General features: G+C 42.0%; 1 protein-coding gene across 2 annotated transcripts; it reads right to left on the bottom strand.

The window, feature by feature from the left end:
- Positions 1-2,473: 2,473 nt before the first annotated feature.
- Positions 2,474-5,274, bottom strand: CFL2 (cofilin 2). 2 transcript variants are annotated; one of them, XM_047795292.1, is made up of 4 exons: positions 5,126-5,274; positions 3,743-4,050; positions 3,545-3,621; positions 2,474-3,459 (listed from the first exon to the last, which is right to left on the bottom strand). In XM_047795292.1, the coding sequence occupies exons 1-4, from the start codon at positions 5,126-5,128 to the stop codon at positions 3,347-3,349; spliced, it is 501 nt and encodes a 166-aa protein (XP_047651248.1). In that variant the 5' UTR covers positions 5,129-5,274; the 3' UTR covers positions 2,474-3,346. The 2 variants fall into 2 exon arrangements, with proteins under 2 accessions (XP_047651248.1, XP_047651249.1); XM_047795293.1 differs by lacking the exon at positions 5,126-5,274 and adding an exon at positions 4,163-4,332.
- Between the last annotated feature and the right edge of the window lie 12,040 nt (positions 5,275-17,314).

Raw genomic sequence — 17,314 nt, 5'->3', positions numbered from 1 at the left:
AGAGGTTCAAAGACTTACAATAAATCTTATTTTCAACATAGTTCTTTACCTAACTACAATTACTTAGAGTGAAGTTGAAATGATTACATTTACGTAGCATTTTCCTGTTTTCCAAAAGCATTTCCATATTTGATCCTCAGCAACCAGGTATGGTAGAAAGATACCATGTTTTGCATATAATGAAGAAACTGAGGCTGAGAGAGATTAATTTGCACAACTGCTTTCTGACAGGAAACTCAAATGGAAGGATGACTCCTAATCTACAGGGAAAGAAAGTAACTGTTTGGATGCTCTAGAGCAAAAGAAAAGCCTCAGACTTCTTTATTGGCTGAAATGAGACAGAGCCTGCCGCACATCTCTAGCAGTATTAATATTCATAGAAAAATAAATATTCATGTTTGTTTGGGATCTCAAACTATTACTAAGATTGCAAGTAAAAACAGGACCTATCAAGAACAGAACCAGATTATTTTTTCATAATCTAATGAAAGTCCCAAGTCTTCTATGATTTGCCATTGCTGAGATTACTCCTTTACAAGGAAATACTTAAAATAATTTTCCTCCAAAGCTCATTTACTAGTTCCATAAATTAGCTGTTACAAAGAATCTACATCAGAATTCAAACCTAATAAGAGGCTTTTCTTCCAATCTACTCAAAAGGCATATTAAAAACACACAATGTTGGCCACATTATTTTAGATAATGATGGAAAACAACAGCTGATAGGCAGTTTGGGACAAATGCCAACTGCTCCCATTTGTCTGAAAATGTCAAAATTAATTGCTACAACACTCAGTTTTCAGAGAATATTGTTATCGCTAAATGAGAAAGTAAGTCAACTAAAATCCTAAAAAACAGACAAAAGATAATGGTGCCTCTCTGATCTGCCCTATTAGTTTAAAATTTTAGTGTTCCAAAGTATAAGTAAACACATCTCAACAGCTTTATATATTTTCAGATATTTTATTTTTTTAAACACTTATAATTTTGCAAGCTAGCAGTAAAATATTGTCCTCAGTATTTTACTAATTAGCACCGTATACCTTTTAAAGCTAACTGGAACATTGTTTCACTGTAAATGATTGTAAAGTAAAATGATCATTTCAAATGCCAAATTAGTTTCAAGTAACATGAACCATTAATTATCATTATTTTTGGCTTTATGCACGAAGATGTTTTTCAAAGAGAAATTTAATATTACTATCAATTCTGTCAATCTAACAAATCAGAGTACCACAGTTTAAAGCCATATTTAATCTCTGAGGTTATTATATAATTAAAGAGGCATTTACGAAAGTTGAGAAATCAGCTATAAAAACAAAATAAACCATATAACTTATTTAGAGTCCCTTATTTTTTCAAAGAATGAGGAAAATAATGAAAAATGTCACGGTACAAATATCAGTTACACATATGGTTTAGTGTACTCTCATGCTTTACTTATGAGTTTGGCCTTACCAAAAAGCCATCAAAATGTCCAGGGTAATTCACAGGGACAGCTGGAAGCCTGAAATAAAATTGCTCAGTGCAAAAGATTCCAAGCCATTCATATAATTTTAAACAGAAACCTAGACTTTAACTTCTATTTTTGTTTTCATCTGAAAAAACCTTTTGAAATATGGAATATTTCATTAACCTCAAATTACTTCCACACATTGAAAAAAAGGGGATTTTTTTCATTTCCTGTTTTCTAAAAGAGCATTCTTCAGAGCTATGGGGTTAAGTTCTAAGTTAAAATCCACTGCTTACTAGCATGCCTGTTTTGCATACCAGTAGAATCAAGTCCAGTTTTGCCATTTGTGGATAACTATGACAAGATACAAAAGCATGTGTTTGCCATAAATAGCTCTGGCTAACAGCAAACTGCTCACAGTGAGCAGATCAAATTCTCTATAAGGAGAACTGTCTGGATCACAGCCAAACCCCACTACTAATGTTTAAGAAAGCTATATCATTTTTCCCCCAATTTATGAAATATATTAAGAAATAGTAGCTGAAATGAAAATTCCTAAACATGAGAAGTATTGTTAACCTTTTGAAGGACAACATTTTACAAATTATTTTATGACTAAATACGCAGTAAGAGCTCCCTGCTTCTTCTACTACTCAACTTAGAAATGTAAACGTGAATTAAAAAATAACTACTCTAACTTATCCAGAGAACAAATCAGATATTAAAGAGTATTTATGTCAAAGTGCAAAAAAATAATTCCTGATCATATTAACACATAAGGAAATAAATAACTAAAGCTTGTAAAAGTACCCTTCTATAATAATAATAATTTATATTAATTGGATTTAGGATAGAATATTTTTTAAACCAAATATGCCAACAAACTGGAAAATATCATGCATGAATATTGTACAAAAAAATTCTTAAATGACCAGTGCAGAGATTAATAATAGCTGTTTATCCTAGGAGTTGCTTCACATGGTATTTTGCAAAATGTCCAAGGAAAACAAGGCAACGTTCTGTAATATGCCACAATTTTTATTGCAACGTGGCCATTTTTGTGAGGGTGGGGAGTTGATCTCAAAAACAATGTTCCATTTAAGGCTCTTTTATACAGAAATTGCCATCATGACTGATATTCAAAATATCTTTAGTGTTGCAAGACTTACATACTTACATGGTAAACATAAAACTCCTACACTTACTCAGTAGTGTATACTCAATGGAAAACAAAAAGGCATTGATAATTGCTATTTCTTTTAGGAAGATTCGCAGGTAACAGGAATGAACACTGAGGTACTAGGATAAGCTGATGACACAGTTAACACAACTTAATTGGCATTCCTTTTGAGGTGGGAGATTAAACTCATTACAAAAAAAGTGCTTTCAATGCATAGTGTTATATCCGTGCTGCCAAGTCACAAAAAATTGGCTTGCCAAGGCAGGTGAGGTGTATGAATGCTCGAGCCTCACAGAACTGCGATCAAGTGCAACTATAAATAATACTGAATAAAGTTTACCATCTTACCAGTGGATAATGCTTTCAAGGCATTCAATTAGCTTAACCCTTTGCAGTATTCTAAACTATTCACATTGACAATCACATTCATTGTAGTGCTTGCTGCAAGGGAGGCATGTAATCAGTTGTTTTGGCTAAAATATGAGGGGAAGGCATTCCTTGGGTTCTACATAAAAGTAACAGTATTAAACAGTCTAATGGCAATCACTGATAGGCTGCTTACATGAATGGTATTTCCTTCATTCACTGTGTTGGAAGGACCCAGTGGGAAAAGGAAGAAAGAAAGAAAAAAAAAAAACACCTAATACTATTCCAATCGACTGAGCTGGAGAAATGGAAGCTCCTTAAGATCCGGATGGCACTTGACTGTCATTTTATAAGGGTTTTCCTTCAAGTGAAACGACTACGTTGCCTCCCAATTTCTCTCCAAGTGTTGAACGGTCCTTTATATCGTCCAAGCCATTTACTTGCCACTCATGTTTAATACCTAAAAAAAAAAAACACATTACCCCATTACTTTATCATAACTAAGAAAGAGCAGTTCCTCTGCACAAAATATCCAATGTCTATACCTGTAAATTTCTTTTTAATGGCATCTTTAGAGCTAGCATAAATCATCTTGCTTTTTAAAGGTGCACTTTCAGGAGCCCTATAGGGAAGAAAGAAAAAAACTGTTGACTCCCACTTAAGAGAAAAACAAAGGCAAAACTGACTCTGTTAATAACAATCCTTGCATTTTAAAAGTACTTTTTTCTTTTGTTTTTACACACCAGAATATAAATACTAGGTCTTCTTTCTTAGACTCTTTTGTTTCGTATGTGGCATCGTACAAAGCATATCGGCAATCATTCAGAGGTAGCAACTTCACAAAAGATGTGTAGGGGTCCTCTACAGTATCACCAATGTCACCCACCAAGATCTGCTTTGCTTCCTCTACAATTATTTGTCTTTTGTCATCGCTTAAACAGAAGAGAACTGCTTTCTTTCTTTTTTTGATCTCTTCTTGTGTAGAAGATTTCCTTACTTTCATGTCATTAAAAACTTTGATGACTTCATCATTCACTGTAACTCCAGAAGCCTGAAAATAAAGAAAGAAAAGCAATTCAGTGCATACATTTTGGTTTTAACCGAAATTACTGTTTGCCCAGGGAGGATTCACTTTAGTCTGGACATCGAAAATTGCATCATACCATGCAAGTAGTCCAATCAAATTTGCCACATTTTAAGTACCAGTCCTTGATGCACCTAAGGATTCTAACTCATCCTGCCCCATTCATCCTTCTTTTAAAAAGAGGTTTGGAGGTGAAGTAACTGGAAGGTAGAGGGAAAGGGACAAATACAGGCTGTCCCATCCCTGAAATGTTTCCTATTTCACTGGGTGATGTCAGAGCTTCAGGAACAGCAGCAAAAATACCTTCTGTATTGTGTCAACCCAGCAGGCCTTAAAAAAACACTTTTGGATTTCAGTTAATGCTTCTACTATTTTTTTTTTAAAAGTCATCCTAGCCAGTGCCGTTTCCTCATATGGAAAGAGAATCGAGTGTGAACTCCAAGCCGCCCACGGCTACAACATAATTGCCTCACAGCTCAAAGGCAGACACTTCACAACTAACGGATCGGATCGCGTGTAAAAAGCTTTTTACAGCGAGAAAGCATTTTTAAGAGTTTTCCCACCTCCTTAATCTCCCCCTAAGGGTTTTATGACAGGCCATCAAGACCCTCACCGAAAGCCTCCAGAAAGGGCTTTACAGCACGTACCAATTTGAGAGCTCGCGTGCGGGGTAAAATTAGGTAGCGGAAGGCAAAGACGGCGAGAGGAGGCGGGGAGGGTGGGGAGGAAGCTCAGTGGACCCTCCGGCGCCCCCGGCCGCCGCCCCCCGGCCCAGGCTCCAGCCCCCGCCCCGCGCCCCCCGCCCCGCGCCCGGGCTCTCCCTGCCCCCAGGAATCCGGAGAGCGGCTGGGCAGGGCCTGACGGCGGGAGGGCAGGCCGGCTGGAAGAGAGCAGCGGGGCCGCAGCGCCCACCTTGGAGGCCAAAATCAGGTTAAAATGGCGGCCTCAGGCCCGAGGCCCGGCGGGGCCGCGCGGGGGTTTATGCTCGCCGTGCCCCGGCCCCCTTGGCCGCCGGGGTCCCCGGCCGGCGCTCCCGCCTTACCATAGTGCCCGCGGCTGAGACTGCGGCGGCGGCGGCGGCGGCTCGGCTCCGGCTGTGTGGCGATGCGAGCAGAAGGAGGGGCGGGAGGCGGCAAGTGCGGGGCACGCCGGGAGTGCGGCCCGAGAGGCGGCGGCGGCGGCTCGGGGGGCTGCGGCGCAGGCGGGGCGGTCACGTGGGCGCGCCCCTGTCCGGCCCTTCGGCCCCGCCCGCGTCCTCGACCTGACCCCGCTCGCGCCCTGCAGGCCCGGCTGTCGCGGTCGGAGCCCCGGGACCTGGCGAGGAGGCCTCTACCCCAGGGCACCAGTGGTCCGGTCCTCCAGCTCCCTGAGGGCTGTTTCTACACTGCTTCCCCGAGAGCGAGGGCGCGGGCGCATCTGTGGGGAACCGCGCTCCGAGGTGGTCTCTCCTTCGCCTGCGGTTTCCACCGAAAGGGGCTGTATTCCTACGTTGTGGGTCTTTTTTAGAAAACCCTTTAAGAGATGGTGTGAATTGTTTAGATCTCCTTCCTCCAATTCAATGAGAATAAACACTATGGGGGGGGGTCCCCCCCGCAATTGATGGAATTAATGAGCAAAAACAAAATGACAAATAGAGATGGAGAAATCACTTTCCAAAAGTCTGTGTTTCAAATAATAATAGGGGGAAAATTGGGTAGTAACATTCCTTGGTAAAATTCTTTTATATATTAGACTTCGTAGGAAATGGATTGCACTCTTTGCTAGTAGTCGTTTCTTCCTGAGGCCCCAGCTATGACAGCTGGCGTCAATAAGTGGACCCAAGAGTAGAGATTCTTCCGTCTTGGCAACTGCAATCTCTTCTAGCAAAGCCCGTATAACGGAGCCAAGGCTCTTCTCTAAACCTTTTTGATACTTACAATTATACATCGCATTTATCATAGAAAAAAATTGTCATTTTAGACATTGAAGAAATTTTTCATAAAGATTCAGTGCTTTGTAAGTTTATAGTGAAAATGTTTTAAATGAAACATTTTATGTGTTTATGTATAATAAAAGGAAGATTTAATAAAATATTTCATTACTTTGGGTTGATTTATGCTACCTTTTATCCTGAACATTTATCATTTCTACCTTACTTTCTTCATTTGTAAAATTGGTAAAAATGAATTTAAAACATTAATGGTTGAACATATTTTGGAGTTCCCTGGTGACCTAGTGGTTAAGGATCAGGTGTGTCACTGCTGTGCTTGTGTCACTGTTGTGCCACGGGTTTCATCCCTGGCTGGGGAAGTGGGTGAGGCCAAGAAAAAAAAAAAGTTGAGGAGTTCCTCTTGTGGCTCAGCAGGTTAGAAACCTGACTAGTATCCATGAGGATGCAGCATCAATCAATCAATCGATGCAGTGGGTTAAGGATCCTGCAATGCCTGTGAGCTGTGGTGTAGGTCACAGACACAGTTAGGATCCTCTGTAGTGGTGGCTGTGGCATAGGCTGGCAGCTGCAGCTCCAATTAGACCCCTAGCCTGGGACCTTCCATATGTGGCAGGTAAGTCCCTAAAACAAAACAAAACAAAAGTTGAATTTAGGAGTTCCCGTCATGGCGCAGTGGAAACGAATCCGACTAGGAACCATAAGGTTGCGGGTTCGGTCCCTGCCCTTGCTCAGTGGGTTGACGATCTGGTGTTGCCGTGAGCTGTGGTGTAGGTTGCAGACATGGCTCAGATCCTGCATTGCTGTGGCTCTGGCATAGGCTGGCAGCTACAGCTCCGATTCGACCCCTAACCCGGGAACCTCCATATGCCGCGGGAGCGGCCCAAGAAATGGCAAAAAGACAAAAAAAAAGTTGAATTTATTTCATGAAAAATACTTATACTAAGAAGGTGGAATCGTTATTGTTTAAAGCTCTTGGAAACAAAATAGTAAGTAAGCCCAGGTAATCCTTAAACCAGAAGCACAGTGTAAGGGCAAAAACTTTGGGCTGGGAGTTGAGTGAGACTTGAGTATTCATCTTAGCAATGCCCTATCTTTCCAAATCAGAAGGGTTTTCAGCACCTGCAGATCTGCTTCATCTGTATTATAAGCTGTGATTATCTTTAAAAATCAGTTTCCAGCTATAAAATTCAGTTTCTTAGTATGCCATTGTTTCTGAGGAAATGGTGTATATGTATTCTCAGGTTTAAGTTTAGGCTTAGAAAATCTTAACAAGAAAGGATTTTGCCCTAGTTTGTGTGATAAATTCTTATACCCCAAAGTTAATATATTTCCAATGGAGCACATCAGCTGTTGCCCAGGAAACAGACCTAGTTTTTTATGTCCATTATTTGTACTTCTTTTCTTTTCTTTTTTTCTTTTTTAGGGCCATGCCCACAGCATATGGAGGTTCCCAAGTTAGGGGTCAAACCAGAGCTACAGCTGCCAGCCTACACCACAGCCATAGCAATGCCAGATCCCAGCCGTGTCTGTGACCTACACCACGGCTCACAGCAACGCCGTATCCTTGACTCACTGAGCAAGGGCAGGGATCGAACCTGCATCATCATGGATGCTAGCCATGACAGGAACTCCCAGAGAAGAAATTTCCTAATGTCTAAGCATGACTCCCAAGCAGGTAGGTAATAATACTTTACATTAGGTCATACATTACAGTTTATTAAATCTTTCACTTTCTTGATATCTGATTGAAAGAATCATAGAGAATGAATCTCCAGGGGGCTCCAAACATTTTCTCTGTGGATATCAGCAATTTTCCTTCCTGAACTCTTCCTCTCATGGGATTTCCCTCCCTTTTCAGCCTTGAAATTTGCAGCAAAGAGATTCCACAGGAGCCATAGCCCCAGCAGAGACCAGGTCTGGACACAAGGTGACCTAGATCAGGTGTTAGAACTTCTCCCACCAAAACTGGGGATTCTGGAGATGTTAGTCCCCCCACCTCCAGCTTTAACCCCTCTCCAAGCTTCCCTGTCCCTCTTCCCCTCCCCAGGTAGAGTTTGAACTTCCCACGTGCTAGGAGTCTTTCCCTGAAGGTATTTGTTTGTTTTTGCACTTATTTCATTGCATTGTAATCACTTGTTTACATGGTATTCTGCCACCCCACTAGACTGGAAGCTCCTTTCAGGATATGCAACTCATCTTTGAGTTGCTGGAATCTGGTACATAGTAGGTGCTCAATAGATGATAAAGTAACAAATTTAAGAGGCTTTAGTGCTATAAAGAGAACAAAAAGAAAAGGAAGTTCCTGAAGATTGTAAGGCTTTTGTTCCTGCCCTTGTGAGGCTGGCTCTTAGAACATCAGAGCCACTAATAACTCTTTTTAAAAAAAATTTTATTGGAGTACAGTTGACTTCACAATGTTGTATCAGTTTCAGGAGTACAGTAAAATGAATCAGATATATATCTCCATTCTTTTTTCCCATACAGGTTATTACAAACGATTGAGTAGATTTCCCCTGTGCCAAAGAGTAGGCACTAATAATCACTTTTTTTTTTTTTTGTGCCACATTTGCAGCATATGGAAGTTCCCAGGTTAGGGGTGGAACCGGAGCTACAGCTGCTGGCTGAGCCACAGCCACAGCAACTCGGGATCCAAGCCGTGTCTATAAACTACACCACAGCTCATGGTAATATCAGATCCTTAACCTACTGAGTGAGGCCAGGGATCGAACTCTCATCCTCTTGGATCATTAATGGGTTCGTTAATGCTGAGCCACGAAGGGAACTCCCACTAATAACTTTTTACATCTGTTATTCATAATCAGAACTTACCACTTCTTGGTAAAGGCACTGCATTACCAAGCACTGCTACATGAATTTTGGCCTGTGTGGTGGAAGAAGCTGGCTGTCAAACATCATGTGTATCCATTTCCTGTGACTGCTGTAACAAACTGCCATGAATTTAGTGGCTAAAACAACACAAATATATTGTCTTATAGTTCTGAAAGTTAAAAGTGAGAAATTAGGAGTTCCTGGTGGTTCACTGGGTTAAGGTTCTGATATTGTCATTGCTGTGGCAAGGGTTTGAGCCCTGGCCTGGGAACTTCTGCATGCTGTGGGTGGGGGCAAAAAATAAAATAAAATAAAAAGTAAATAAAGAAGTGAGAAATGACTTAAAGTGCTTCATTGCTTCCGGCAGCTGTAGGAGGAAAATCAGTTTCCTTCTCTTTTCCAGCTTCTAGAGGCTGCCCACATTTCTTGGTGTGTCGCTCTCAGAGAGCAACTATTTCACTCGTACCTCTGCTTCCATCATTCTACCTCTGACTCTCTTTGGCCTCTCTCTTTTGATGCTCATGACTGTTGTCCTCTAATTCTGGACCCACTGGATCATTTAGGATAACCTCCCATCTCAAAATCATCTAATTAATCACATCTGCAGAGTCACTTTTGCTATGTAAGTAACATAATCAGAGGCGCTGGGGTTTAGGACAGGGAGGTCTTTGGGGAGGCATTATTCTGCCCACCACACCACATCTATTCTCTTTAGCAATTTCAAGCCTGAGGAAACAATGAAGTGGTGGGACACAAGGACCCTGAGCAATCCGGTACTAGAACACACACGTCTGAGCTATAGTTGTCCATTTCCTGGACCACACATGGATGACAGCCACAGACAACCATTAGGAGCTAAGTGAAAGTAACCTCAAAGAGGGTGATGGGTCTGAAAGGAATCTCAGCTCTGACCCAGCAGAGGGGCACTCTCAGCCCATTTACTTAGCTGCTCTAGGCCTGCTTCCTCGTATATGAAATGGGGATCATGTTACACCCTTCCTCCTCGGAGTTGGTGAGGATTAAATGAGCTAAAGTAAGTAAAGCTCTTTCCAGCCACAGGAAAAGGAACCCTGGGGGTATTACCACCAGGATGGAGTGAAGGGAAGAGAGTGATTTTACGAACTCACAGGCAACAGTCATGAAGCAATCACAAATCTCTCTTGTCTTTTTTGTGTGCGTCTTTTTGTCCCTTATAGGGCCGCTCCCGCGGCATGTGGAGGTTCCCAGGCTAGGGGTCTAATTGGAGCTGTAGCTGCCAGCCTATGCCAGAGGGGATCCAAACTGCATCTTTGACCTACACCACAGCTCACAGCAACACCGGATCTCTAACCCACTGAGCGAGGCCAGGGATTGAACTTGCAACCTCATGGTTCCTAGTCAGATTTGTTTCCACTGCTCCATGATGGGAACTCCAAGCCTCTCTAGTATTGATTTGTAAGGCTCAGCTAAAGTTTGCTCAAGATTCCTTAGCAAACTGGAAAAGTTAACATCCCTAATGCATAGTCTCCCATGAAGCAAACTAGATGGAGTTTCTGTGGTGTGCAAAAGTTCAGACTTTTCAAGTCCTAGCTAAAGCAGTGACTCTAGAAGATTATGTAGAAAAATTCTATTTCAGCCCCACTCCCTGTCAAGCCACATCAGCCTCAGCTCCCACAGCCACTTCCTAACAAAGACAAATGTAAGGATAAAGATGCTTACCACTGCCAAATGTACCTTTCTACCCCCGTGCCTGCTTCATCTGACATCTCCTGCCTAACCCATGCCTGCGCTAAAAGATGGGTAAGGAGGCATGCATTTTTCTAAAGCCAAGTTTGAACTTAAAACTAGGAAAAAAACATAGTGGGAGATGTGTGTTGGAGTCTGTTCTCTGTGACTCTCTAATCCACAAACTCAATTGGGATCTTCCATGTCTCACCTTTCATTCTTTCTAATTTAGGAAGATGACCTCACAACAAAGGAACTTAGACTATGTCAAGGGAAGAGGTGATGAGGTAGAGGGTAGCAGCAGGGAAATGCTGTAAGTAGTGACGTGTAGTTCAAAATGGTCTCAAATTCTATATTTACAAATGCCCATTTCTATTTATGTACTCACAAGTGCATTTATCAGATCCACCTATCAGTTGTTTCTGATATTAATTGATTCAAAATAGCAACTGGTTACCTAAATTATGCAAACCATTCAAAAACAGCATCTGAGAAGAGAAACTTGCTAGTAATTTATTAAAGGTGGAGATCCCTTGTTTAGCTTGCTTTATTACAAAAGCCGACAATTTTTATTTCCTGGAAAATCATATAGACATGAAAAATGGAACATACTAAAACTGCATGTTAACAGACATCAGGAGTTCCTCTTGTGGTGCAGCAGAAACGAATCTGACTAGTAACTATGAGGTTGTGGGTTCGATCCTTGGCCTTGCTCAGTGGGTCGGGGATCTGGCATTGTCATGAGCTGTGGTGTAATTCGAAGACTGGGCTGAGATCCTGCGTTGCTGTGGCTGTGGTGTAGACAGGCAGCTGTAGCTCTGATTTGGCCCCTAGCCTGGGAACCTCCATATGCTGCAGGGGCAGCGCCCACTCCCCCCAAAAAAGAACAAAACATAAAACAACTGACATGAATAAGAGCAGGCAAGAGATCAAAAACCAAATCAAGAATGAGAAGAGCTTATTCATTTCACTCATTCATTCATTCATTCCTTTATTTCATTTATTGAGCACCTCTGCTAGGGGCTGGGAATGCAAAGATAAAACTAACAGTCTCTGCCTTGAAGAAAGTCAGCTCTGTGAGAATACAACAAGGAAGCCAGTATCTATGGGACAATCCCATGTGTGCTCTAATGGGGACATACAAGATGCCTGGGGAGCAGAGGGCAGGGCTGCCAACTCACTCAGTCTGGAGTGAGTTGGGTTTTAAGGGACTAGTGAGATTTGGCGTGGCAAAGAGGGATAGGGCATTCAAAGCAGAGGGAAACAAAAGTACAAAGCTACAGCAGCACCGGTAACACATAAGAAACCCAAGTCATTAGCTACCACTGAAGCCTGAGCGCTCGGTAGGGAATGAAGATGGAGTGATGGGAGGTACCGGAAGAGCCTCGAGTATAATCATACAGTCAGAATTGTATTCCGAAGTAGATAAGGGAGACAGTAAAGATTTTTCAAAGTTATTTTAAATCAGTCAATCAATCATTTATTTATTTTTTTTTTGTTGTGCCTGCAGGGTGCAAAAATTCCCTGGGCCAGGGATGAAACCCACATCACAGTTGTAACCAGAACCACAGCCGTGACAACACTAGAGCCTTAACCCACTGAGCCACAAGTTAACTCCAAAATACAATATTATACTTCTTCTTCTTTTTTTTTTGTTTTTTTAGGGTCACACCTGTGGCAAATGGAAATTCCCAGGCTAGGAGTCTAATCAGAGCTGCAGCTTCCACCTACACCATAGCCACAGCAACACCACATCCGAGCCACATCTTCAACCTATACCACAGCTCACAGCAACACTGGATCCTAAACCCACTGAGCAAGGCCAGGGACTGAACCATATCCTCATGGATACCAGTCTGGTTCCTTACCACTAAGGCAGCACAGGAGAACTCCCATACTTCTTTTTTTCTTTCTTTCTTTTTTTTTTTTTTTGTCCTTTGAGGACCAAACCCGCGGCATATGGAGGTTCCTAGGCTAGGGGTCTAGTTGGAGCTGTTGCCACTGGCCTTTGCCAGAACCACAGCAACTCCGGATCTGAGCCGTGTCTGCGACCTACACCACAGTTCACAGCAATGCCAGATCCTTAACCCACTGAGCAAGGCCAAGGATTGAACCTGCAACCTCATGGTTCCTAGTCGGATTCGTTTCCGCTGCGCCATGATGGGAACTCCCATACTTTTAATTTATAAGAAATTAAACAGAAAACTGAAATTTTGGTGAAGTCTAGTTTATCCAGTTTTTCTTCTGTTGCTTGTACTTTCGGTATTAAAATGAACTATACCTAATCTATGTTTATAATGTTTACTCCCATTTTCTTTCTAAGAATTTTATAGTTTCAGCTTCATGAATAGGTCTATGATCTATTTTGAGTTATTTTTTAGTATGTCGAGGTAGGGGTCCAACTCATTCTTGGACTTGCATGTGGATATCCGTTTGTCTCAGAAGCATTTGTTGCAAGATTACTCTTCTCTTCAAATTTGTTTTTTTAAATGCTGTTACTGGTATGCTGGCAATCACATTCTAAAATGCTATCAATTTGTAGATTTATAATTGCTTGCTGATGAATTGAATTGATAATAAGAAAGGAATTTCTCTTGTATTTCACAATAGATTTATTGTGTTTGAAAACTAAATTCTTAATAAGCATGTCAGTAGAAATATAGTTTTTGAGTTTTTTTTTTCTTTTGTCTTTTTTGTTGTTGTTGTTGCTATTTCTTGGGCCACTCCCGCGGCATATGGAGGTTCCCAGGCTAGGGGTTGAATCGGAGCTGTAGCCGCCGGCCAATGCCAGAGCCACAGCAACACGGGATCCGAGCCTCATCTGCAACCTACACCACAGCTCACGGCAACACCGGATCGTTAACCCACTGAGCAAGGGCAGGGACCAAACCCGCAACCTCATGGTTCCTAGTCGGATTCGTTAACCACTGCGCCACGACGGGAACTCCAGTTTTTGAGTTTTTTTGCTTTTTAGGGCCATACCCATGGCATATGGAAGTTCTCAGGCTAGGGGCTGAATTGGAGCTACAGCTGCTGGTCTATGCTACAGCCACAACACAGAATCTGAGCTGAGTCTGCAACCTACATCACAGCTCATGGTAACGCTGGATCCCCTACACACTGATTGAGGCCAGGGATCGAACCTGCATCCTCATGGATACTAGTCAGATTCATTTCTTCTGTGCCATACTGGGAACTCCCTAGGTTTTTTGCTGTTTTTTGTTTTTTGTTTTGTTTTGTTTTGTTTTTTTGGCTTATCAGGGCCGCACAGGCAGCATATGGAAGTTCTAAGACTAGGGGCTGAATCAGAGCTATAGCTGCTGATCTATGCCACAGCCACAGCAGCTCGGGATCCGAGCTGAGTCTGTGACCTACACCACAGCTCAGGTAACGCCGGATCCCCGACCCACTGAGAGAGACCAGGGATCAAACCCGCATCCTCATGGATACTAGTCGGATTCGTTTCCACTGCACCGCAACGGTAACTCCCAGAAACTCCCTAGTTTTAAGTACTGAATTCCTACTATGTGCCATAGAAGCTGTGCTAGGCGCTGGGTATAAAATGAACAAAACACACACAGTCCCTGTCTTCATGGTGTTTGTAGTCTGGTGAGAAAATAACAGGGCCCACTCCCATATAGATTATGGAAATTCGGGAGGGTTTCTCTGGTTGAAGAATGCCCCAAACGAAAGCAAAGACATGAAAAAAAGACTGAACACTGACCTTTTAGGGAAAATAAAAGTGGAGTGCTGTGGAGCCACAGTGGAGCAGACAAGGAGATAACTACAAGATGAGGATGAAGAAGTGGTCAGGGGCCAGTGAATGCAGACTTTATAAACTCTGTTCCAAACTACCATATCCCATGTACCAAACTACCAGTCTCCTAGGTGCCCCAGCATCTCAGGGGCGCTGTGGCTACTTTAAATTTTAAGGGAAACGTAGCGCCACCTGTCGGGCACAACAGGAATTACTAAATGGAGCTGTTTTATATTTTATTTTTATTTGTTTCATTTTTGGCCGCGCTCCCGGGGCATATGGAGTTCCCGGGGCCAGGGATCAGATCCCAGCCACAGTCACGACCTAAGCAGCTGCTGGGGAAATGCTGGATCCTTAACCCACTGTGTTGGGCCAGGGATTGGACCTGCATCCTCATGGAAACTACACATGTTCCTTACCAATGAGCCACAAGGGGAACTCCATCACCATGATTTTAATTTTCACTTTTCTGACTCCTAGTGGGGTTGACCACCTTAAACCATGTCGCTTCACATGCTTTATAAGATTTTCCATAAGGTCATTTTTCTTTTGCTTGTTTATAGCAGTTCTTTATAGATTCCGTATAGGGACCCTTCGTCTGTTATATACATTGCAGACATTTTCCTCCTTCTCTGGTCTGTCTTTTCATTTTGTTTACGCTGTCTCCTAAGTGAAGAAGTTAAACAAAATTTATGTGACAGAATGTATAAAGTTATTCCTTTAGGTTTATGCCTCTTCCTTTATGTTTATGCTTTGTCTTCCTTCCTTCTTCATTTAATCCACTTTCCCTCCCTCCCTTCCACCATTCCCCCTCTTTTCTGCTTTTCCTCATCCTCCTCTCCTCTGCCTTTCTTCCTTTCTTTCAGGAAATCCTTCCTGACCAGATATCTGATGCAGTCAAGGAATTAGTTTTAAAGAGTTTTTTAAAGTGTAATAATGGGGTCATTTTTATTTAGGGTCCATTTTCTTTTAGACATAAAATAGTGTGATGAGTGGGTTTTTCTTCAAAATAATATAGGGAGGAAATGGGAGAAGGGCAGATAATGCAAGATTCACTATGAGTTGGTAACTGTCAAAGCTGAGGAATAAGTACATGGGGGTTCATTACATTATTCTATCTAATTTTGTATATTTTATATTTTTTCCCATAGTAAAAATAGAATACAGCAGAAATTGGCAGAACATTGTAAATCAACTATGATAAAAAATTTAAAAAATAGAGAATGAGAGAAGAAATCTTTTTCAATCTTGATATAAAATTATTTCCCTATATGTTCTTCAAATAATTTTAAAGTTTTGCGTTTTGCATTTAAGGCCTCTAATCCTGGTTGACTCTGAAAGGAACAGCCTAGAAGACCAGAGAGCAGGCTTTTATTGGGCTATCCAAATATGGTCAAGAGGAATGCTTTGTGGTTGGCTGATTCCTGTGACAATCCTTGGAAAGCCCTTTCCAAATCAAAGAGGACAGTTTGCCTTGGCTGTGTAGAAACATAGTTTTTGACCCCAATTTGAAAAATTCCTATGAAATAGGATAACCAAAGGAAGCATTTGAAATTATTATAAGATTAAATACTTGCTCTCTTTTTGACCATTTAGCCTTTTTTGGTCATAGATCAGAATATTTTTAAAAATGTAATGATTACATTATTTATCTAACTGAGATAATTTTGCTAAAGTCTTCATCTCAGAAAGTGAGCTCTTGGGAGTTTTCTGCTGGCTCAGCAGGTTAAGGATCTGGCGTTGTCATTACAGTGGCTTTGGTTGCAGCTGTGGCGCAGGTTGAGTCTATGGCCTGGGAACTTCCACATGCCAAGGGTGTGGCCAAAAAAAAAAAAAGTCAGGTCTTCAAGACTCTACCCTGGAAATTCCTATCTTCAAAGTAACATGCACATTTAGAGAGACAAAGAGCTTTTGCTACATTTGGATGGGGGAGTGGCAGATGTTTTTGGATCTACTAAGAAAGTATTTGAGCTCAGAGCCTTTGATCTGCTGGGATTTCTAACACATGTGAACTCTCAACACACTCTCTAATTCTACCAGATGTAGACAAATGGTTCAAAGTGAGTCCATCAACTTATAAGTTGCTTTAGTTATAGATCTCTTGCTTTGTATTATATAGGATGGATTTCCAGATGTTCTTTTGATTTGTGGTTTTCTCCTTTCCCTCCAAGAAATTTTCAAGAATGGTCTGGACTGTTGGACCCTTTATCTTTATTTGCCCTAGGAGATGGCATTGTTAGGGCACCAGGTAAGTTAAACAAATGCAGACCTTGACATCATTAGTTTAGACCTTAGAGAGAAAAAGGGCTGAGTTGAAATGGAGGAGGAGCATTAGGAATGGGAACCATATGACTTAAAAAATTTTTTTCTTTTCGTCCTCAAATGAAATTACCCATTCAGATCTCAGGATGAAGCTGAATGTGCTGTAGTAACACAACTCAGCACACATCTCTTGGCTTTCTTTCCTGCAAGTTTAACAACCACACTATTTTTATTGAGTGTCCACTATGTGCCTGGTACTCAACTGGCTTAACTCTACAGAAAGGTTTAACCAACCCATGATTAACTCTAATGGTAAATTAAGCTGTGGTGTAGTTTGCAGACGCGGCTCGGATCCCGAGTTGCTGTGGCTCTGGCATAGGTGGCTACAATTCCAATTGGACCCTTAGCCTGCGAACCTCCATATGCTGCTGAGTGCAGCCCTAGAAAAGACAAAAAAAAAAAAAAAAGAAGGAGTTCCCGTGGTGGCGCAGTGGTTAACGAATCCGACTAGGAACCATGAGGTTGAAGGTTCGGTTCCTGCCCTTGCTCAGTGGGTTAACGATCTGGCGTTGCCGTGAGCTGTGGTGTAGGTTGCAGAGGTGGCTCGGATCCTGCGTTGCTGTGGCTCTGGCGTAGGCCGGTGGCTGCAGCTCCGATTAGACCCCTAGCCTGGGAACCTCCATATGCCGCGGAAGCAGCCCAAAGAAATAGCAAAAAGACAAAAAACAAAACAAAACACAAAACAAAAC

Source organism: Phacochoerus africanus, chromosome 9 (assembly GCF_016906955.1).
Source record: "Phacochoerus africanus isolate WHEZ1 chromosome 9, ROS_Pafr_v1, whole genome shotgun sequence".
Classification (NCBI taxonomy): Eukaryota; Metazoa; Chordata; class Mammalia; order Artiodactyla; family Suidae; genus Phacochoerus; species Phacochoerus africanus.
Note: the sequence above shows the minus strand (reverse complement) of the source record. Positions and strands in the feature narration are given on the sequence as shown.

Coding starts and splice junctions, on each gene's coding strand:
- CFL2 (XM_047795292.1), bottom strand. Junction 3,622..3,742: donor GACCTAGTATTTATATTCTG/GTGTGTAAAAAC, acceptor TCTTCCCTATAG/GGCTCCTGAAAGTGCACCTT. Junction 3,460..3,544: donor CATTAAAAAGAAATTTACAG/GTATAGACATTG, acceptor TTTTTTTTTTAG/GTATTAAACATGAGTGGCAA.